Source organism: Leucoraja erinacea, chromosome 9 (genome assembly GCF_028641065.1).
Source record: "Leucoraja erinacea ecotype New England chromosome 9, Leri_hhj_1, whole genome shotgun sequence".
Classification (NCBI taxonomy): domain Eukaryota; kingdom Metazoa; phylum Chordata; class Chondrichthyes; order Rajiformes; family Rajidae; genus Leucoraja; species Leucoraja erinaceus.
Window position 1 is genome coordinate 9,905,761 of NC_073385.1, and position 23,268 is coordinate 9,929,028.

Here is a 23,268-nt window from a genome sequence, read left to right on the forward strand (position 1 = left end):
CGGAGCGCAGTCCTCTCTCTCCATTACAATCCAGTCCACCTGCTGGGCAGAGTTGTCCAGCAGGTGAATCATATTTTTAATATTTACTGCCCAATTATAGTACATGAAGTTAGGGAGCGCTAGACCACCCATCTCTTTTGGTTTACTGAGGTGTGCTCTTTGTATTCTGTGGGATTTATAATCCCATATAAAGTTTGTAATGTCTGAGTCTAATTTTTGAGGAAAAAATTTTTGGAAGATATATTGGAATTGATTGAAATAAATATAGGATTTGTGGTAAATTCCACTTTCTCATCCATCCCGTACAAACCAGAGACAATTTACAGAAGGTTGATTAACCTACAAGCCCGCACGTTGCAGGGACGAGGGAGGAAACCGGAGCACCCGGAGGGGGGAATATGCAAACTCCACACGGACAGCACCCAAAGGCAGAATCGAACCAGGGCCTCTGGCGCAGCGAGGCAGCAACTCTACCAGCTGCGGCACAGTTTCCTTGAACCCTGAGGATTCCATGCTCCTCCTGCACCTTCAAAGATCGAAACTGATACAAACCTGGTTCGTATCAACTGGTGACACTCTCGACATTCCATTTATTATCCAAGCCATCGCAAACTTAAAAAAAAAAAGAAAATACTTCTCATGCCTGGAAACCACTTATAATTCCATTCCTCCAAAGACAGATCTCCAACTGCCAGAATAAATCATGACGTGCATCAGTGAAATAACTGAGAGACTGCAGCCAGCTATCTCTACAGCCTAAACCAAAACTGGCTTATTGTGCGTGGTGTCAGATGTGACATTCTGCACATTTTGAATGTTATTTGGATAATTGTTTGCAGCACTCGCTTATCTAAAATATACACAAACTGCAGGGATATGAATATCATGCTTATAGCTCTTAAAGCCATGCATACTGCTCTTAAATTCCAGTTGTTCTAAAACTAAATTACTTTTACATAGTCATCAGATAATGGCACTGGAAATGGCAGATTGTGAATAATGCCACAAAGATTTGAAATGTGGGGTAATATGCAATAATCAGGTACCTGGCGTGGATATTCCACTGTTAAGGCAAAATGTGATATTATAGCACAAACAAATATGGAATTATTCTTGATTCACAAGTTTTGCTCACCAAGGCCATTTCTGAAATTGTTCTGGTGAAAGTTTAGTTTAGTCTAGTTTAGAGATACTGCGCTGAAATAGGTCCTTCGGCCACTGAGTGGGTGCCAACCAATGATCCCCGCATACTAGCATTATCCTACACACTGGGGACAATTTACAATTCTAATTGAAGCCAATTAACCTACAAACCTGCATGTCTTTGGACTGCGGGAGGTAACTGGAGCTCCTGGAGAAAACCCACAAGGTCATGGGGAGAATGTACAAACTCTGTACAGGCAAGACATGTAGTCAGGGTCGAACCCAGGTCTATAAGGCAGCAACTCAACTGCTGCACCACTGTGCTGCCCAAAGCTTCTGTATTGGGCACTGTTAACTCTAATGCACAGTACCTCTGACAAGTAAGTCTACTTAATTTTACAGAATCGGTACAATTACATTTTATGATGAAAATTAGTTACTTAATGCAGGGAAGGAACAAAACAATTCAATAAAAATAAGATATCTAAGAAGCCGAAGAAAGAACTGCAGATGCTTAAAAAAATCGAAGGTAGACAAAAATGCTGGAGGAACTCAGCGGGTGAGGCAGCATCTATGGAGAGAAGGAATAGGTGACGTTTCGGGTAGAGACCCTTCTTCAAGTTCAAGTGAGTTTATTGTCTCGAGACCCTTCTTCTTGACCTGAAACGTCGCCTATTCCTTCTCTCCTTATTAGGAATTGCAGAGTGTGATTAAGCTGTACAGATATAAACATGGTCTTAATATAAAATAGAAAATGTCATTTTTTGTAAAGCCAGCAAAGTCTGATCAAGGATAGTCCGAGGGTCACCAATGAGGTAGATAGTAGTTAGCAACCAGACGCAGTTGTAAACTACTATCTACCTCTAGTTGATGGGACAATATGACTATCAAAGAAGAGATTACTGGGAATATTTTTTTTGTTGCTGGTGGATGGAAAACATATAGAATGTATTGGTTGGAAAAGTTCCACTACCTTGGACTCATTTCAGATATTTCCCTGTTTAAAGTAACCTTGAGCAGGAAAGAGGCAGGGGAAACTCAACAATAACGTTACAATCAGTATTTATACAGCATGAGAAAACAAATGGTGTAGAAATTAATATAAAAACATTAAATGCTGATAAGGCACAGGTCAGATAGCAAAAACAACAGAAACGCAGTTAACATTTCATTCAGGGCAAGTGTATCATTGCTGCTGTTTCTCTAGCCACAGGTGGTGGCTGACCTAGGTATTTCTAGTCTTTAATGGCTTAATTTGATTCACAATTGAATTTAGCTCTGAGCACGTTTTTTTTTCAGAAAAGGAAATCGTGAAAATCAATTATAATATATGATTCATTATAAATGATTCCTATTAAATCCTTTCCCCCTTCACCTCAACAAAGAGAGTCACACACACTGAAACATGAAGATCTTGGCCCATCGGAGACAATCTTCGACTTAAACCATATCTGCAGTTCCTTCCCACATAATCAAGTAGAAACATAGAAAAATAGGTGCAGGAGTAGGCCATTCAGCCCTTCGAGCCAGCACCGCCATTCATTATGATCATGGCTGATCTAAAATCAGTGTCCCGTTCCTGCTTTCTCCCCATAGCCCGAAGAGCTAAATCTATCCAGTCAATTGGCCTCCACTGCCTTCTGTGGCAGAGACTTCCACAGATTCACAACTCTCTGGGTGAAAAAGTTTTTCCTCATCTCAGTCCTAAATGGCCTACCCCTTCTTCTTAAACTGTGTGACCCCTGGCTCTGGACTGCCCCAACATCGGGACCATTTTTCCCGCATCTAGTCTGTCCAATCCTTTAAGAATTGTATATGCCTCTGTAAGATCCCATCTCATCCAGCGAATACAAGCCCAGGATCTCTCCTTCCCAATCCCAAATTGTTGACCAAACCAAATGCAAGGGAAGGGATGAGGGGGTTGGAGGGGGAAAGGGAAAGACTCACCATTCAGCCCGTTGGGGATGCTCCTGTGGTGATGTGGTGGAATCGTGAGGTCGTCGCTTGAGCTCTTGAGCGGAGGAGCCGGCTTGTCGGCCGCTCTGGGCGGGTGGTGGTGGTCGGGGCTGCCGGCGCTGGAGGTGCTGCTGCCGTCGCCCAAGTCTCTGGGGCCGGAGCCGCCGTTGAGGTTGCTCAGGCTGGTCTGGCTGTCGATGGAGCTGCGGCTGCCCGCCCCGCTGCGCTCCTCGTCCAGCATCAGGGCGATCTCCTTCAGCTCCAGGTTCTCGCCCAGCAGCGCGTCCTGCCTGCTCTCCAGCTCGCCCAGCTTCTGCTGGTAGCCCCCGACCTCTCTCCACAGCAACCCGGCGGCGAAGCGGCCGAACCTCTGCCACTCCCGGCACAACTTCTTGCCCTTCTGCCTGTCGTCGTCCAGGAAGCAGCAGAGTTCCCGCAGCTCGGAGTTGTCGTCCTGCAGCCGCTGGTTCACGTCCTTCAGACCTCGGATCTCCTGCAGGTGAAGCTGCAGCCGCCGGTTCACCTCCTTCATCAGGTTGCCGTGTTCCAGCATCAGGCTCATCCTCTCCGCCTCCGTCCGTCGGAGCCTCCTCACCAGCTCCACTTTCCCCCATTTCACCAGCTCCTCGTCCGCTATCTTCGACAAGTCTTCCTTGGACCCATCCGGAGAATTTTTAGCCATCTCCTTCCTGTATGTGTGTGTGTAGACAAACCGTCCACCTCGCCTTTGCAACGATCTCTCCGCTGCGAGTACTGTGCAGTCGCTTTGATTCTACCTCGCCTTCCGATTCACCTCCTAATGCTGGATTGCAGCCAACTCATCTTGCCTTGCTCGGTGTAGTCGTCCCCGTCTACCCCCCACCGGTCTCTCTCTCCTCTCTCTCCCCCCCCCCCCCCCCCCCCCCCCCCCCCCCTTCCTTAGAAGCGAGGGAGGTGCAGCCAAGAAGAGATAGATAGAAAGAGAGAGGGGAGAGAGGAGAGAGAGAGCGCAGGGAAGAGATATTAAAATATTAAAAACAACTCTCCCGTCTGAAGGGGATTCCCAGTCGGCAAGGAAGGGAGATGAAATTAAAAAAAAAAACCCTCTGCCTGTCGTTGAAGAGAAATTATAATCCCACACAACTGGTCAGCTGTGACGGCTAGCAGCTGGTTGCTCCGTGCACAGGAGGAGCGGCAGAGAGCGTTGAACAGTCCCCACAGCCCCGGCTTCACCGCACCGCACCGCACGGTCGGCGGAGTCTCCGCGTTCAAAGAGCGCCAGGCAACTGCAAAGTGCAACTAGTTTCCTGAAATCGATACTCGCAACAAAAGAACTTCAGCCTCTCTCTCTCTCTCTCACACACACACACACTAGCCCTCCTCCCCGCCAGTGAATGCAACGCCTCTCACCCGACCGTCGTGTCACTCGCTAGGCGGCGACCAATCCAAGTGAAGGCAAACAGAATTAAAGGCAGGTAGTAGTGAAAGAGATTTGAACAGCACAACGATTCTGCCTCTCTGTCCCTGTCTCTCTCTCTCTCCTCTCTCTCTTCCTTCCTCCCTCCCTTCCTTGCACACACACACACACAATGGGATGGGCTCACTTACACACGCTGGGATTTACTGCGTGGGACATGACTAACACCCAAGTCAACTATTTATTTATCTCGCGTTAACTATTTCGCGACCCATCCTACCGCGAAACATGTAAATAGACACAAAATGCTGCAGTAACTCAGCGGGACAGGGCAGCGTCTCTCGAGAGAAGGAAATGGGCGACGTTTCGGATCGAGACCCTTCTTCAGAAGGAGTCGTCTGAAGTCTGAAGAAGGGTCTCGACCCGAAATGTCACATATTCCTTCTCTCCAGAGATGCTGCCTGTCCCGCCGAGTTACCCCAGCATTTTGAGTCTCTTTGGTGTAAACCAGCATCTGTAGTTCCTTCCAGTATATAAGGATAAGGACATTTATATTCAGGGAACGAGGAATATGAATTATGTGCAGGCAGGTAAGGCTTGGTCTTGGCAGCATGATCGGCACAGACATTATGGGCCGAATGGCCTGTTCCCGTGCTGTACTCTTTTATGTGTCCCGTCTTCTATGTGTACCGAGGTACAGTGAAAAAGGACGACACGAAATAGTGTAATAACTCAGCGGATCAGGCAGCATCTCTGCGGGACATGGAAAGGAGACGCTTCGGGTCGTGACTCTAGGTACAGTGAAAAGCTTTGTTCTGCTATTCATTTAAAATTAGATCATATTATACAGAATAACGATCACGCCAAAGTCGAATACAGTAGACGGAGCAAAGGGGGAGAGATACAGAGTACTGCATTGTATTCTCGATTGTACTCGGCATTGTAGCGCATCAGTTCTAGAAATTAAAACGGCATTGTCCGCAATGGGCCAGAGGTGGATCGGAGTGTAACCCTGGCTAATGAAAGGGCGTCTGATGACAAAGCAGATGAAATTGCAACTTTTTCTGTCGAAAACGGATTGAAATATAGAGTGCGAAGAGAGGGGCAGTACAGGGCAGAATTCAAATTTATCTCAAGGGAAGACGAGGAGGAATTGTGATCATTTGGAGATTAATATTGCAGACTCGGGGCAATTTACAGAGGCCAATTAACCTACCAACTATCTGAAGGATCCCGTCCCGAAACCTCACCTGTCCATGTTCTCCAAGGATGCTGACTGTGCCGCGGAGTTACTCCAGCACTTTGTGTCTTTTGTTTTTGTAAACCAGCATCTGCAGACCCTTGGTTCTCTAAACTGCATGCCCGCGCGTCTTTGGGGGGGCGTGGGAGGAAACCGGAGCACCCGGAGGAAACCCACGCGGTCACAGGGAGAACGTGCAAACTCCACGCACGCAGACAGCACCCGAGGTCAGGATCGAACCCGGGTCTCTGGCGCTGCGAGGCAGCAAGCAGCTCGACCAGCTGCCGCCCCGGTCACCTGGTCTATGCCTGACAGAGGGAGGGCGGTCAGTCGCTCTTTGCTGATGGGCTCCCTCTTCTCATGATGGGCGCGACTGCTGTTCTTTCCTTCCAAGGTCCACCCTGTCCTGGAGCGACATGAAAGGAAATGTTAAGGAATAATATTCCAAATGTGACTCCGTTTGTGAAACCAGACTCAGGTGCACCTGTTTAACGAAATACCGCAGAGCATTGCCTCTTGCTGTGTAGTGTGTGCAATGATCTGGGCCTCTTGTTGTCTTCCTGCACGGTGATAGCTGGGATTACTGAATGAAATCAGTGACGCCGCGAACCTATCTCCCAACAAAGTGGAATTAATGTCCCTTATGTTTGGGGACAGGGGGAGTTATTTATAGTCCATCCGTGACACATGCTCGACCCTTCACGATTTTTAATTGAACAAGTTGGGATTTGATTCCCCAGCTATTTAAACCATCTCGCTTCTCCAACGAGAAAGCTCCAGAGTACTTCTTTAATGTGCCAATGATTTCGCGTAAATTGGTTAAAATTGTGCGTTATTTAATTTATCTCTGAAGAAGGGTTTCGGCCCGAAACGTTGCCTATTTCCTTCGCTCCATACATGCTGCTGCACCCGCTGAGTTTCTCCAGCATTTTTGTGTACCTACCATTTCATTTATCTTAATGTATTTCGTGTAATACCACGATATAGGACACATGAGAATCTGGTTTAATTTAACAAGCAACAAATGACGCGGTTGCTTAATTTAGAAAGAAAAAATACCCCCATCCTTATCTGTGTCAGTGCGGGACAGCAAACTGTCCAACTTGCCAAAATGTCAGTTTGAAAGGATACCGTGATAAAGTACTTTAACAAACAGCTGATAGGCTGCACTTAAAAGCTGCAACCGAAGGCTGGAAGTTGTCAGCCTTGACATCGGGAGTTCACTCGTTTGATGTAGTATCGGCAAAGATTGTTGCAAAATGTTTCATTATCCCCGAATGGGCTAAATGGATTTATTTCTGCCACTTGCCTCACTGTCATCCTTCACTTTCCTCGGCATTTCTCCAGCTATTGATTTGTTGACAGCTTTGTTGCGGTTCCCCACCAGCAGAGTAGAGTTTTTGAGCCCTCCCGCACACCAGATCCGCCATTCAATTGGACCATGGCTGACCTTTTAACTCAATGCCACTTTCCCGGCACTAACTCCAAATCCATTCATCGATTCCCTTGACATTTTTTGGACTCTTTTGACTGGACTTTGGACTTTTTGTTTTGTAAATAGAAACATAGAAACATAGAAATTAGGTGCAGGAGTAGGCCATTCGGCCCTTCGAGCCTGCACCGCCATTCAATATGATCATGGCCGATCATCCAACTCAGTATCCCGTACCTGCCTTCTCTCCATACCACCTGACCCCTTTAGCCACAAGGGCCACATCTAACTCCCTTTTAAATATAGCCAATGAACTGGCCTCAACTACCTTCTGTGGCAGAGAGTTCTAGAGACTCACCACTCTCTGTGTGAAAAAAGTTCTTCTCATCTCGGTTTTAAAGGATTTCCCCCTTATCCTTAAGCTGTGACCCCTTGTCCTGGACTTCCCCAACATCGGGAGCAATCTTCCTGCATCTAGCCTGTCCAACCCCTTAAGAATTTTGTAAGTTTCTATAAGATCCCCTCTCAATCTCCTAAATTCTAGAGAGTATAAACCAAGTCTATCCAGTCTTTTTTCATAAGACAGTCCTGACATCCGAGGAATCAGTCTGGTGAACCTTCTCTGCACTCCCTCTATCGCAATAATGTCCTTCCTCAGATTTGGAGACCAAAACTGCACGCAATACTCCAGGTGTGGTCTCACCAAGACCCTGTACAACTGCAGTAGAACCTCCCTGCTCCTATACTCAAATCGAGGATACATTCCACCCCCCGCGGTCCCGGAACTCCCCCAGGGTGGCCATGGACAGCGTGTAGCCCCTCTCTAACCCCACCCGGGCACGAACATAATCCCGGTAAAGGGGCCAGGCAGCCGGTTTGGCTGATGCCAAATTATGGTGCCAAATTATGGCGACGCACGCACGTGTGATCTATGCAAAAATAATTTCTCTGTGTTTAGTTTAGTTTAGAGATACAGCGCGGAAACAGGCCCTTCGGCCCACCGAGTCCTGCACCGACCAGCGATCCCTGCACACTAACGCTATCCTACACACACTGGGGACAATTTACATTTTATACCAAGCCAATTAACCTACAAACCTGCACGTCTTATTGAGTGTGGGAGGAAACCGAAGAGCTCGGAGAAAACCCACGCAGGTCACGGGGAGAATGTGAAAACTCCATACAGACAGCACCAGTAGTCGGGATCGAACCCAGGTCTCTGGCGCTGTGGCCATTTGTCTGGGCGACCACAGGCGACAGCTGCAAAATTTTCAACTTTTCAAAATCTTGAACATTTTTCGGCGACAGTGGCAACAATTTTTGTTATGGTAGGTTGTCGCCAGGTGTCGTAGGCGAATTCCATTAAAACTAGTCCCTGGCAGTCGCCTAAAGAGTTGCCTAAGTGGGACAGGCCCTTAAGTGGGACAGGCCCAGTATAGGCAGCAACTCTACCGCAGCGCCACCGTGCCACCCACATACAGTGCACATGTGCCAAGAATGCTTCATCGAACCACTCTGTCAAAGAAAATCTACCGATTCTATCTTGAGTGAGCCTCCATGGCCCAATTAGTTAGAACATTCCAAACTCACAGTACCTTTTGGATAAAGAAATACCTCTTCTTCTTAGTCCTGTAGTCATGTATGAAGAAGGGACCCGACCCGGAACGTTATCTGCCTATTCCCACCAGAGGTGCTGGCTGAGCCATTGCGTTCCACCAGTACTTTGAGCTTCGCTGCAGTCAAGTCTATCTGTTTCAGAAGTTAAAAAAAAGAACATTTTGAAAATACACAGCGGGTCAATCAGCATCTGTGGAGAGAGAAACAAAGTTAATGTTGAAAATCAATAATCTTTCTTCAGTCACATTAGGACTCATTGCTGATGGGAAAACTGGTTCATGGTTCAAGGATTTGAAGAGTCAAGATTGTTTAAAGGGCCTGTCCCACATGGGCGTAATTTGCGTGTCATTTACACAACATCATTTTCGCATCACGACGCGCGTGTCGTGACGTGCGCGTGGTATGTGCAAAGGTGGCGCATTATGCACGCATGGTGCGTGGTGACATAGGCAGTGACGCGCGGTTGCGCACGGCGCCCCAGAATTTTATGATGTACAAAATCTTCGCACGCCATCAGCGTGACACGCAAATGACGCCCAAGTGGGACAGGCCCTTAACTGTTCCTATGTACTGAAATGGAACAATGAAATTCTTACTTGCAGCAGCATAACAGATCTGTACAAAGAGGTAACATCATCAACAAACAAAAAACAGTTAAATAAGTAAAAATGAATTTTAGTACAAAGCAAAACTAAAGTCCAAAGACTCTAGCGACACAAAGACAGTTCGCAGTTCGAAGTTTAGTTGGCGTTTGTGGTTTTCAACAGCCTGATATTTGTTGGGAACAAGCTGTTCCTAAACCTAGAGGTCACGGTTTGTAGACTTTGTATACCTTCTTCCCAAAGGCAGGAGTTAAATGAGAGTGTGGCCAGGCTTCGATGATGCTGGCTGCCATTTTACAGCCACGTCTCCTATAGATCCCTTCAATGGTTGGGAGGTCAGTATCCCCTGATGGATTGGGCAGTGTCCACCACATTTTGTAATCTCCTTTGTTCCCGGGTGTTCGAGTTGTTGAAGCAGGCCATTCAAGAGAGTATTCGTCGGCATACAGAAGTTAACCATTTCTTTAAATTGTTATTCCATTGACTTCAATCAGCAAATGCGAAGGAATAGTGACCTCTGTTCCTTTATTCTCCCTGAATTATATAATTCTTCCTATCTCTCTCATTCTCAGTTCACCAATGCTAATCAAACCTCTGCACCAGCACCACTGTTGAATTATTCATACATGCCGACTATCAAGGCACATCTGAAACCTGCCTTTCCATTTGCAATGTAACAGCCAATTTGCAAACTCAGGCAACCTGCACTGAGAGTACTTGTGATGAATGTTGATTTACAGTGGTTATGTTCTGAAAATACTGAGCCATCAGTAAAATAACAACAGTGAGTGCTGGGGATATTCAGCAGATCATGTAGGATCTTAGTTTTAGTTTTTAGCTTTAGAGATACAGCGTGAAAACAGGCCCTTCGGTAAACCGAAGATATACACAAAAAGCTGGGGTAACTCAGTGGTCAGATGGCACCTCTGGAGAAAAAGAATAGGTGACGTTTCGGGTCGAGTCCCTTTTACAGACTGAGGATCACTGAGTCCACGCTGACTGGCGATCCCTGTACATTAGCATTATCCCACACACTAGGGTCAATTTATAATTTTTGCCGAAGTGAATTAACCTACGAACCTTTATGTCTTTGGACTCTGGGAGGCATCCGGAGATCCCAGAGAAAACCCACGTGGTCACGGGGAGAATGTACTAAGTGCGTACAGGTAGCACCCGTAGTCAGGATCGAACCTGGGTCTCTGACGCTGCAAGGCAGCAACTCTCCCACTGCGCCACTGGCAGAGAAACAGAATTAATACTTCAGATCAATGACTTTTCATCAGAATTGCCATAGCTAAATTTAGATGCTGAGTTAGAGAACTGGAAGTGTTGGGAGCTACAGTAGTTATAGTACAAATGATTTACAAAATGTATGAAGCATTAAAAGTGAAAGATGGGAGTAGCATAGATGGGGCATCTTGGTCGGCTTGGGCAGGTTGAGCTCTGCTGTATGAATCTATAACAGGGCTTGAAGTTGTCCTGAAATTACTCATCAGTATAACTAGCAATTAAATAATGCCTTGAAGTAAAATAACATGCTCCTTGATCCCAGCCCATCACGGGTACTAACCTCCCCACCATCAAAGGGATTTTACAAGTCGCTGCTCATAAAGGCAGCCAGCATTATCAAACCCACACCACCCTGGCCATGCTCTCATTTCACTCCTGCCATCGGGAAGAAGGTACAGGAACCAGAAAACTCCAACGTCCAGGTTCAGGAACAGCTTCTTCCCAACAACCATCAGGCTATTAAACACTACAACCTCCAAATAGACTCCAAACTACTAGACTTGGGGGTCATTTGATTTGACTTTGCACTATGATTGTTAATATATTTATCTTTTTTAAAACGTATATACTGCTTTATTTGCTGTTGTTTATTATGGGTCTCTGGCGCTGTAAGGCAGTAACTCTACCGCTGCACCACTGTGCCGCTCAAACAAAACAAAAGCCTTTCCTCTCACTTCTTTTCCTTTTGGATAAAATGTAACTTTAATAAGGAATTAAAAAAACAGTGTTCAGAGAGTAAATGACAATAAATCAATCCTGGTTCAACCTTTTGATGAAGGTACACAAAACTGCTGGAGAAACTCAGCGGGTGCAGCAGCATCTATGGAGCGAAGGAAATAGGCGACGTTTCGGGCCGAAACCCTTCTTCAGTCAACCTTTTGATAAATTGTGTATATTTTACATTTGCGCCCCCCAGCGGCCAACGGTAGCAATAACAGAAAATTGGAATCCCAGGTCTGTGCAATTGAGCCAAAGACCATGAGACACCTATCATCAACTTCTACAGATGCACAATAGAAAGCAGTTTATCAGGATGCATCACCGCTTGGTTTGGGATCAGCTCCATTCATGAATGCAAGAAATTGCAGTGAATTGTGGGCGCAACCCAGGCCATCACACAAACCTACCTCCCTTCCATTGACCTTTTATACCACATGCTGCCTCGGCAAGGCCAGCAGCATAATCAAGGACAAGTCGCACCCTGGCCACTCCCTCTTCTCCCCTCTCCCATTGGGCAAAAGGTATATAAGTTTGAAAACGCACACCTCCAGATTCAGGGACAGTTTCTTCCCAGCTGTTATCATGCAACTGAATCATCCTACCACAACCAGACAGCAGTGCTGAACTACTATCTACCTCTTTGATGTCCATCTGACTATCCTTGACCGGACTTTGCTGGCTTTACCTTGCACTAAACATTATTCCCTTATCATGTATCTATACACTGTAAATGGATTGATTGTAATCATGTATTGTCTTTCTGCTGACTGGTTAGCACACAACAAACAGCTTTTCACTGTACCTCGGTACACGTGACAATAAACTAAACTGAACATAGGAGCAGAATTAGGCCATTCGGCCCATCAAGTAGGGTCCACCATTCGATCATGGCTGGTCTACTTTTCCGCTTCAAAAATGTGCTGGCTCGAAGGGCCGAATGGCCCACTCCTGCACCTATTGTCTATTGTCCATTGTCAATCATTTTCTCCTGCCCTCTGTCCTTAACCTTTGACACCTTTACTAATAGAGAACCTATCGATACATATTCTGTTGTGCTGCTGCAAGTAGAAATTTCATTGTTTTTCATAGGACAATAAAACACTTGATTCTTCTCTTGATTTCCGCTTTTCCAAGCTTGCAGTGATGGATGGCCCTTTATCCCTTTGCAAATAAAAAATCACTTCCCACTGTTGCACTAACTAATGTCTTTCATTTGTGGTGCACTGTTTAATATTTTTTAAACATTAATATTTTACCATAATGTCGAGCCCTTCTTCCGCTGCCTATTTATTTGGCAAGCAGTCATTGCCTCCGATTGACGTCCCTCTCTCCCAACTCCGCACAACTCTTCCTCTTCAACACTCCCTGCTGGCTCTGTATCTTCTCTTGACCTTTCTATTTCCAATTATCAGCCATCTTTCCTGATGTTCCCGATGTTGGGGGAGTCCAGAACCAGGGGCCACAGTTTAAGAATAAGGAGCAAGCCATTTAGAACGGAGACGAGGAAACACGTTTTCACACAGAGAGTTGTGAGTCTGTGGAATTCTCTGCCTCAGAGGGCAGTGGAGGCCAGTTCCCTGGATGCTTTCAAGAGAGAGCTGGATAGGGCTCTTAAAGAAAGCGGAGTTAAGGGATTTGGGGAGAAGGCAGGAACGGGAAATTGATTGTGGATGATCAGCCATGATCACATTGAATGACGTTGCTGGCTCAAAGGGCCGAATGGCCTACTCCTGCATCTATTGTCTATTGTCTATTGTCTGTCTTAACTTCTCCATTCTCCTCACCCATTCCCATCATGGAGTTCCATCCCAATTCTATGACAATAAGGTAGAATTTGTTCATTGATTCATTGATTGATTCATTCAGTAATACATTCATTCAATCTCATCCCACTCATCCAAATGTGCAGCTCTCCACTCACTCTGCATTGATTCTTGATTAGTCAGGTTTATGGGGAGAAGGCACGAGTAATGGGTTAGAAGGGAGAGATCGATTTCGTTTCATACCCCCTGATCCCTTTAGCCACAAGGGACACATCTAACTCCCTCTTAAATATAGCCAATGAACTGGCCTCAACTACCTTCTGTGGCAGAGAATTCCAGAGATTCACCACTCTCTGTGTGAAAAATGTTAGTCTCATCTCGGTCCTAAAAGATTTCCCCCTTATCCTTAAACTGTGACCCCTTGTTCTGGACTTCCCCAACATCGGGAACAATCGTCCTGCATCTAGCCTGTCCAACCCCTTAAGAATTTTGTAAGTTTCTATAAGATCCCCCCTCAATCTTCTAAATTCTAGCGTGTACAAGCCGAGTCTATCGCAACAATAGACAAACATTAACCTCAACTGTGAACCGTGGACTGCCTTTAGTTGTACTGAGGATTTTTTGCTTTTGCACTAGTGTTGGGGTTATTAACTTATTGATGTTTTTGTTTCTTACATATTATCTATGTGTATGGTGTTCACAGGCCTGTTATAGAAAATAGATGCAGGAGTAGGCCATTCGGCCCTTCGAGCCAGCACCGTCATTCAATATGATCATGGCTGATCATCCAAAATCAGTATCCCGTTCCTGCTTTCTCCCCATATCCCTTCATCCCATTAGCCCCAGCTCTCTCTTGAATACATCCAGTAAATTGGCCTCCACTGCCTTCTGTGGCAGAGTATTCACAGATTCACAACTCTCTGGGTGAAAAAGCTTTTCCTCACCTCAGTCCTGGGGATCATGATAGAAGCCTCCTTGTGGCGATCCCCGGAAACGATGACATGGTGCGCTCTGTGATGCATCGGTCGACCAATTCTGTCAACATGTTGGCCGACCACAGAAGCCAACAGCGAGCTGTACGTTGTCTGACACACGAGTGATCGAACTTCAGTCCTAAATGGCCTACCCCTCGTTCTTAAACTATGACCCCTGGTTCTGGTCTCCCCAACATCGGGAAAGTATTTTCCTGCATCTAGCCTGTACAATCCCTTAAGAATTTTATATTCAATTCAATTCAATTCATTTCAACTTTATTGTCATTGCACAAATACGAGTACAGGTACAACAAAATGCAGTTTAGCGTCTGGTCATAGTGCAAGAGAGTAGAAATAAAAATAAAAATACTGGTTAACAATGTGTGGACTGTGGATGAATTAAACTGGTACATAGGCAAATAAATGTATACAAATGGGAGAGTCTAAAGATATGCGAGTAGGAATTTAATTATACCGTTGTCAGTACATAGGACAATTTTACTTCGGAGTCATGTGGGTGACTACGTGAAGAACCCACCCAGCGCGCAGGTGCGGCATTACGTCAGCAGCGCAACAGCGGCAGCAGCTGGAGCCAGGCTCTCCAGCGGCAGCATAAAGACAAGACCTCAGGTAAGTGTCTTTTGTGTTACAGAGTCGCTCAACGGACGGGAAAAAAGCCATGGCTTCCCGAAAGCGACCAGCTAGAAGGACTGCCTGCCCAACTCCACCCGAGGAGGGGTCAATATCTGGGCGGCAGCCACCAGTGGCGGAGGAGCTGTTTCGACGCTCCCGCACACCAGAAGCCGAGCCGCTCCCTGTGCCGCCGATTACGACGCCCCGCACAGGGAGTAAAGCAACTCGCAAAACAGACCGGCCGGTGACGTCCGACTCGTCGGAGGAAGGGGAACGCTCTCCACCGGCGAAACGGGGAGACAGCCGCATCAGCTGCATGAGGCAGCTGCTTGAGCAGATGCTCGACGAGGAGATGCGGGCTAGGCATCTCCAAGGAGGACGGGCTTTGGCCTCCTCCAAACCATCGCCACACCCTTCTGTTCCCTCTCTGTTTGAGGTCAGCAAGGGAGGCCAGGACTGGGCTGGCCTATCACAAGGGCAGGCGGACGACAGCACAAGTATGCCGGGCGAGCTGGAGGGAAGAAGAGCTACTGGGTGTAGTCAGTCGGTACGCGGCGCCCACGACGACCGGGATGATACTACCACCAAGAATGGCGGCCAGTATCAACAGGCTCTCCAACAAGCCATTGCAGGAGAAGGTCGTTCAGGAGGCCCTTGACACCTATACAGCGCCGGAAAACTGCGAGGCGCTGCGGGTAAAGACCGTAAACGGCCAAATATGGAACCAGCTGGGGCAGCAGATCAGGACTCAGGAGGTGAAAATGCAGCGGATCCTGAAGCTCCACACTGCAGCCATTACCGCCTTTGCTCGGTCCATCGGAAACGCAGAGCTCTCTACACCCCAGCAGGATGTGCTGGCGTTAATGTGTAACACGCAGTACGAGCTCAACAACCTACGGCGTGAAAACATCAGGCCTGCCCTCAACCCCAAATACGCGGGCCTCTGCAAAGCTCCGGCGCCAGAAAGGGAGGCGCTGCTATTCGGAGCAGACTTGGCAAAAAAGCTCAAGGAACTGGAAGAGGCGGCCAAACCTGTAGGCCTTATGAGGGCAGCGCCAGGACCGAGCAGGGTGAAGACACCCAGTTGGCAGCACGCCTCGGCATCCACCAGCAGGTACCGAGCTGGTGAAAGCCTGGTGACCGCCTCCCACTACCCCCAGAGCTCTTTTTTAGAGCGGGGCCCAGGGCGGAGCCGTGGGAAGATACGCCGCCCCACCGCAGCACCAACAAGGACACCCTCGGGCCAAACCCATCGGAAACGCTCCCAGAAATAAACATGGAGGTAGGTGGGTCTGGTTCCTGTCGACATACACAGACAAAGGGTGTTGTATTAACAGGAGGGCGTTTAAGGTTCTTCAAACATGTTTGGTGCTCCCTTACTAACAACGAGTTTATACTCAACAGTATCAGTGGATACAAAATTGAATTTAAACCAGGCATAGAACCGCCAGTTCAGCACATGCCCCAAAGGGTATTCCTTCCCTCAGAATTAGAGAAGGTAGAAGGACAAGCTGAACTAGACAGGCTCGTGGCCAAAGGCATCATAGAAAGGACCAGACACGAGCCGTTGGAATTTGTATCGAATATATTTCTCAAAACTAAAAAAGATGGTGGATGTCGTATTATCATTGATTTGACATCACTTAATCAGTCTGTTGAGTATCAACATTTCAAAATGGAGACGTTTGTCACTGCCAGACAACTGATCTCCAAGGGATACTTCATGGCAAGCATAGATATCAAGGATGCTTACTATTTAGTACCCATTCATAAGGATCATTACAAATATCTGAAATTTATCTGGATGGGGCAACTATGGCAGTATAGAGCATTACCCAATGGTTTAACGACAGCTCCCAGATTATTTACCAAAATCCTTAAAGTGGCCATGAAAAAATTGAGAGAACAAAAACATTTAGTCGTGACCTATCTGGACGATGTTCTCATATTAGGGAGAACAAGGGAACTAGCTGTCGCAGGAGTTTTAGCCACTAAACAACTCCTTGAAACATTGGGATTTATTCTACACCCAGATAAATCAATATTGGAGCCAACTACTAACATGGATTACCTAGGCTTCACTATTGACACTATCCGTATGACTGTCACTCTGCCAAGAGATAAAAAAGTTACACTAACAGAAGCCTGTAACAGTTTAATCGCAAAACCGCAACCAAGGATACGGCACGTAGCCAGAGCCATTGGTAGTATAGTAGTAGCATTCCCAGCTGCTCAATATGGGCCCTTGCATTATCAAAATTTGCAAAGAGCAAGGACACATGCACTACGTCTAAGTAGGGGGCATTATGACCGTAAAATGGAATTACCCGCTGAAGCCAAATCAGAACTTCAGTGGTGGGTGGATAACATTTGGCACAGTTACAGTCCTATCGCCGTCACCAATCCTAACATAACCATCACAACGGATGCCAGTGCTTTAGGCTGGGGAGCTACTAACTCTATAGCCAGCACAGGTGGCAGATGGACTAACTCAGAGGCATCGCTACTACAATCACTTGGCATAAACTACTTGGAGATGCTCGCCGCATTTTATGGGCTAAAAGCATATGCATCCGATATGCGGCATGTGCATGTCAGGGTTATGATTGATAACACAACGGCGGTGTCTTACATCCAGCACATGGGTGGCATAAAATCAGTATCATGCGACAAATTTCCTACTATAATCTGGCAATGGTGCGTCGAGAGACATATTTGGCTATCAGCTGCCTACTTACCAGGCAAGCTAAACTCAGTGGCGGACACCAGGTCACGAAAATTCAATGACAACATCGAATGGATGTTAGACCCAAAAATATTTGCTAGAATTGTTAAGCAATACGGTACGCCAGATATAGATTTGTTTGCATCTAGACTAAATCACCAACTACCCATGTATGTGGCTTGGGAACCAGACCCAGAGGCAGCAGCGGTAGATGCCTTCACGCTGGATTGGGGAAATTTCTTTTTCTATGCTTTCCCTCCCTTCTGCCTCATCAGTCGGGTACTCCAGAAAATACAAGCTGACTCAGCTTCAGGTATTCTGGTCGTACCCGACTGGCCTACCCAACCATGGTTCCCAATTTTCCACGACATGGTGGTAGAGTCACCTATGGTTTTTCACAGCCACCCACAACTATTGACTCACCCGCTATCTGGCATAAGCCATCCATGCCATCAAAAATTGAACCTCCTGGTTTCCAGATTCTGAACAGACCTTACCAGGGATTGGGGTTATCAGAACGAACAATCACCACCATGTCGGCATCCCTGCGAGTTTCTACCAAGAAACAGTACTTGACCTACATCAGGAAATGGGAACAGTACTGCCTGAATGCAGGGACATCTTACAAGACAGCTTCGATCACGGACGTGCTGGAGTTCCTGGGCCACTTGCACCATGACCAAAAGATGAGCTACAGTGCCATCAATGCAGCACGAAGCGCCCTGTCCGCATACCTTATGCCCTCAGGACATCATAGTATTGGATCCCACCCCCTGGTTATCAAACTCCTTAAAGGGATTTATAATACCAAACCCCCTACACCTAGATACACCCATGTGTGGGATGTTAGTGTAGTTTTGCAACACCTTCGAGGTTGGCCTCCGGTGGGATCCTTGAGCCTGGAGCAGTCCACTATCAAGACCCTCATGCTCATGGCGCTCGTCTCTGCTCAGAGGGTTCAGTCGCTGCATCAATTAAGACTGGACTACATGGTGACCACCCCAGATTCCATTACTTTTACCATGCCGGGGTTGGTTAAACAGAGCAGGCCAGGTATATCCAACTCTCCGTTAATCTTCCGGGCCTACCCTCCAGAACCTAGGTTGTGTGTTGTGACCCACCTATATGATTACATAGACACAACCCAAACACTTAGAGGGAGTGAGAAAGCCGTATGGGTCAGCCATAAAAAGCCTTTTGGACGGGTTACCAGCCAGACAATATCTAGATGGTTGAAACAGGTCCTAAATACCGCGGGGATTAACACGGATGTTTTTAAATCCCATTCAACCAGGGCAGCGTCCACGTCAGCGGCGGAACGGATGCAGGTTCCCATAGACCACATCCTTAGTACAGCGGGATGGTCAAGGGAATCGACATTCCAAAAATTCTACCACAAACCGCTGATGGAGAAGGACGTCTTTGCGGAGAAAATTTTAGAATCCGCAAATTTATAATTTAAAGCTCAGGGGAGCTATTTTTTGTTATTGTTAAATAAACATTTTTGTTTTAAAAAACTAACAAATTCGTTGGTCTTTAGATACCACTTCCTCCCTCGATGATCTTTCGGCAGTGAGTGATATAACTGTTACACGGTTTGAAATCACAGACCTTTGAAGTCTTCACGTAGTCACTCACGTGACTCCGAAGTAAAATAGTGAGATTAAACGAGTACTTACCAGTACGAAGTTTGATCTGTATTTTATGAGGAGTTACGATGAGGGATTACGTGCCCTCCGCTCCCACCCTCATTGTATAGATCAAACTCGGGCTGATGTCTCATTAATCTTTACTATCTTTACTTCAATATTGTGTCTACCTGTGATTCCACACCACTGCTTGGAAGTATGCCGCGCCTGCGCGCTGGGTGGGTTCTTCACGTAATCCCTCATCGTAACTCCTCATAAAATACAGATCAAACTTCGTACTGGTAAGTACTCGTTTAATCTCACTATTAAACACTCCTGACTCTTGAGAACAATAACCTTGCCTCCAATGTTTTTTTGACCTGAGAAAGTGAGTGAGTGAGTGAGTGAGTGAGTGAGTGAGTGAGTGAGTGAGTGAGTGAGTGAGTGAGTGAGTGAGTGAGTGAGTGGGTGAGTGAGTGAGTGAGTGAGTGAGTGAGTGAGTGAGTGAGTGAGTGAGTGAGCGAGTGAGTGGGTGAGTGAGCGAGTGAGTGAGTGAGTGAGTGAGCGAGCGAGTGAGTGGGTGAGTGAGTGAGCGAGTGAGTGAGTGAGTGAGTGAGCGAGTGAGTGAGTGGGTGAGTGAGTGAGCGAGTGAGTGGGTGAGTGAGCGAGCGAGTGAGTGAGTGAGTGAGTGAGTGAGCGAGTGAGTGAGTGGGTGAGCGAGTGAGTGAGTGGGTGAGTGAGTGAGCAAGAGATTGAGCGAACACAAACCCTGTCCTCAACAGTGATGGTTGACAGGGTCAAATAGCTCAGCATCCGCAACACCAGTAACCTTCACACTGAAGCAGTGATCAGAAAAGCACAACAGCATATTAATCTTCTTCTTCTTCCTCCTCTTCCTCCTCTTCCTCCTCTTCCTCCTCTTCCTCCTCCTCCTCCTCCTCCACATCCTCTTCTATTTGATCTTGTTGTGGGCGTCGGGTTGATTGCATTAGTTGAAACAGGGTGGACCACGTGAAGGTTGCAATCTCTCAGGCATCTGAGAACATTTGACGTGTCCACAAAGAATCTCTTGAACTTTGCTTTAGAACTGAGGTAAAGGGCTGCACGGTGGCGCAGAGGTAGAGTTGCTGCCTTACAAAGTCAGTGACCCAGGTTCAATCCTGACTACGGGTGCTTGTCAATACGGAGTTTATACATTCTCTCCCTGATCTGCGTGGATTTTCAGTTTCCTTCCACACTCCAAAGGCGTAAAGGTTTGTATAGCAAAGTTACAACATTTTGAGATTTAAAAAATCAAGTCTGTAATTTATCCCATCAGATAAAGCATAAAAATAAGTTTAATTTGACACCTAATTCACTTTCATATCTCAAGTATTTAAAAAGTTATGGCCATTTTCATACTTGGAAATTAGCATCTTGTTCCCTATTGATTTTCTAAGGACATCACAAAAAAGCTGTGATCATGGACAGTCAAAAGGCCATAACCTTCTTAAAAATTAAGAGAACTGAATGAAATTTTCAGTTATCGTAGATTGAACCATTCTGAAACAAACATAAAATAATCTAACTTGGATGACCTGAAATTAAAGTATATAATTAGTTAGTTACCCAAGTGTAGCAAATTTCAAACTTCAATTACTAGATCTAAACATCTATCCATTTCTTAATAAATGATTAACGTTTTTAAATAGCCTAAGTGTCCAAATAATATTCATAAATAATTCACAATAAAACATGATTTTAAAATCTCATTTACATTAATTTATAGGCCAAATGGAAGGAATTTAGTGTTCAATTGCTGTAAATTAAAGTCCATTTTAAATCGGCTTTCTAGTGGGTTCCTGTGAACGCGCTGGTTTAGAACGTTCACATTGCGCTGGATTTGTGCCCTCAAATGCCCAGAAAAATACTGTGGGATATAAAGAGCCCAAAATGAGCTACTCGCTATCGAAAATTTTATATACGGGGTTCTTAAGAAGCCCCTTTTAATGTATAAATAAGGTACATACCTTTAATTGTTTGCTTTATAAAACCCTGGGGCTGCGAGAGGTCGCGGGTTTAGAGAGTGATTTTTTAAACTACTATAACTATTATACAAGGCCATAAAAACTAATAATACCTTTTGCGACGGGGTCTTTCAGCGATTTTCCGTTAATGATTTACTAGGCTGAACATTTTCGATTGCAACAGCCTAGTGAAAATCGTGTTTTAAACCCGCCCCCTCAAAACAGCGCCAAAATCGCGCACACGGGGTGGGGCAGATTCTCAGCCACGATTCAGGTAGGTTTTGTAACATACCTACTTTGTAGGGTAATTGGCTGGGTATAAATGTAAAATGTCCCTGGTGCATGTAGGATAGTGTGGGGATCACTGATTGGTGCCGACTCGATGGGCCAAAGGGGCTTGTTTCCGCTCTGTATCTGTAAACTAAACTGTGCTATAGAAAGTTTTCTGACAAAATTGTCCCTAGTGTGTGTAGGATAGTGTTAATGTGCAGGGATCGCTGGTCAGCGCGGACTCGGTGCGCCATAGGGCCTGTTTCTGCCCTGTATCTATAAAACTAAAAACTTCAGGATAAACTACTATAACACCTCCCCCTTCTGTCATGGGGTAGACTCCTCTCTCTCTCCCCAATCCCTCTTCCCAATCTTTGCAAATCCCAAATCCTGGAGCTTCCACTCGTCACTTTAATTTCATGTTTCATGCATCTTGCTGTGTTTTATAACTGTTGGCAGACCAGTTTCCCTCCTGGGATAAATAAAGTTCCATATCATATCATATCATATCACATTGTATACTGTCATTCATAACTCCACCTCATTTGGTTATTCTGTTCTGGCACTTTATTAATTTTTTGCAGTACCTCAGATTGAATACAATCTTTGTTCCATTCTCCTCTTTTATATTTACTGTTGTATTTACTGCTATCTATTATTATTATTATTATTATTATTATCTTGTACACTGCGTACACTTTAAGCTTCACGCAAACAAGGAATTTCATTGCACCCTGGTGTATATCATAATAAACTAGATCTGAAACTGTACAACCGCGAAACCCACAGATCATTAACATGTCAGCGTTATCAAACAGAGTCACACCAGTAAAAGATATGAGATGTTGGCTTGCAAGCTATTGTCGTCAATATAAGGTCATGTACATGTGAAATCTGCATGCATTACCAGCTGTCAGGTGTCAAAAGATATGAACCATACATAGCTGATGCCTGTAAAGGCTGTTTTCATGCAGGGACTATCTCCGGGGGAGCACAGTGGAGGGATATTTGTATCCTGTGTCTATAGTCTGCCACTTCGCTCTCCTTGATGGAGTTATTTAACAGTACAGACAGTGACAGGGAACTTTTGGGTTAGTGCCCCAATGGATGTACCATATGGCATTTTAACATTGTGTAAAGCATCCTGAGGAAGCTGTGTTCGTAGTCCTGGAGCCACCCCTGCACTGCCCTCTCCCATCCTCTCTCTTTCATCTTTCAGCTGCTGCTCACGATCAAATTTTTAGTTTAGTTTAAATATCCAGTGCGGAAACAAGCCCGTACCGAGTCCGCACTTACCAGCGATCCCTGCACACTAACACTGTCCTACACACACCAAGGACAATTTACATTGAAAGCAAGCCAATAGGCCTACAAACCAGCACGTCTTTGGAGTGTGGGAGGAAGCCTGAGCTTCCCGGAGAAATCCCACGCCGGTCACTGGGAGAAAGTACAAGCTCCATACAGACAGCACCCTTATGCCCCTGTCCCACTTAGGAAACATGAACGGAAACCTCTGGAGACTTTGCGCCCCACCCAAGGTTTCCGTGCGGTTCCCGGAGGTTTTTGTCAGTCTCACTAATGGTCGAAAGTGCAGGTAGTGGAAGGGTAGACCTTTTTTTCACCCAGTTTTATTCCACCAGGAAGGTCTTATCTTCCACTACCTGCAACCTCCGGCAACCACCTGCAACCTCCGGCAACCACCTGCAACCTCCGGCAACCACCTTCAACTAGCATCGCAACCGGCTTCACCTAAAAAATTACAGATTTTTAAAACGGCAACCTATTTTTAGTCGCGGCCGGTTTTGAATTTTTTGAAATAATCACCGGAACATAGATGAAGCGGAAACCACTTTCGACCATTAGGGAGACTGAC

General features: G+C 46.0%; 1 protein-coding gene across 6 annotated transcripts in view; it reads right to left on the reverse strand.

The window, feature by feature from the left end:
* Positions 1-3,968, reverse strand: part of ccdc85ca (coiled-coil domain containing 85C, a) — a 191,762-nt gene extending 187,794 nt beyond the window's left edge. For all 6 annotated transcript variants that reach the window (XM_055640111.1, XM_055640109.1, XM_055640107.1 and 3 more), the window contains exon 1: positions 3,091-3,968. In XM_055640111.1, the coding sequence (XP_055496086.1) occupies positions 3,091-3,781 (691 nt within the window). In that variant the 5' untranslated portion in view covers positions 3,782-3,968. The remainder of the gene's footprint in view (positions 1-3,090) is intronic.
* Positions 3,969-23,268: the final 19,300 nt, after the last annotated feature.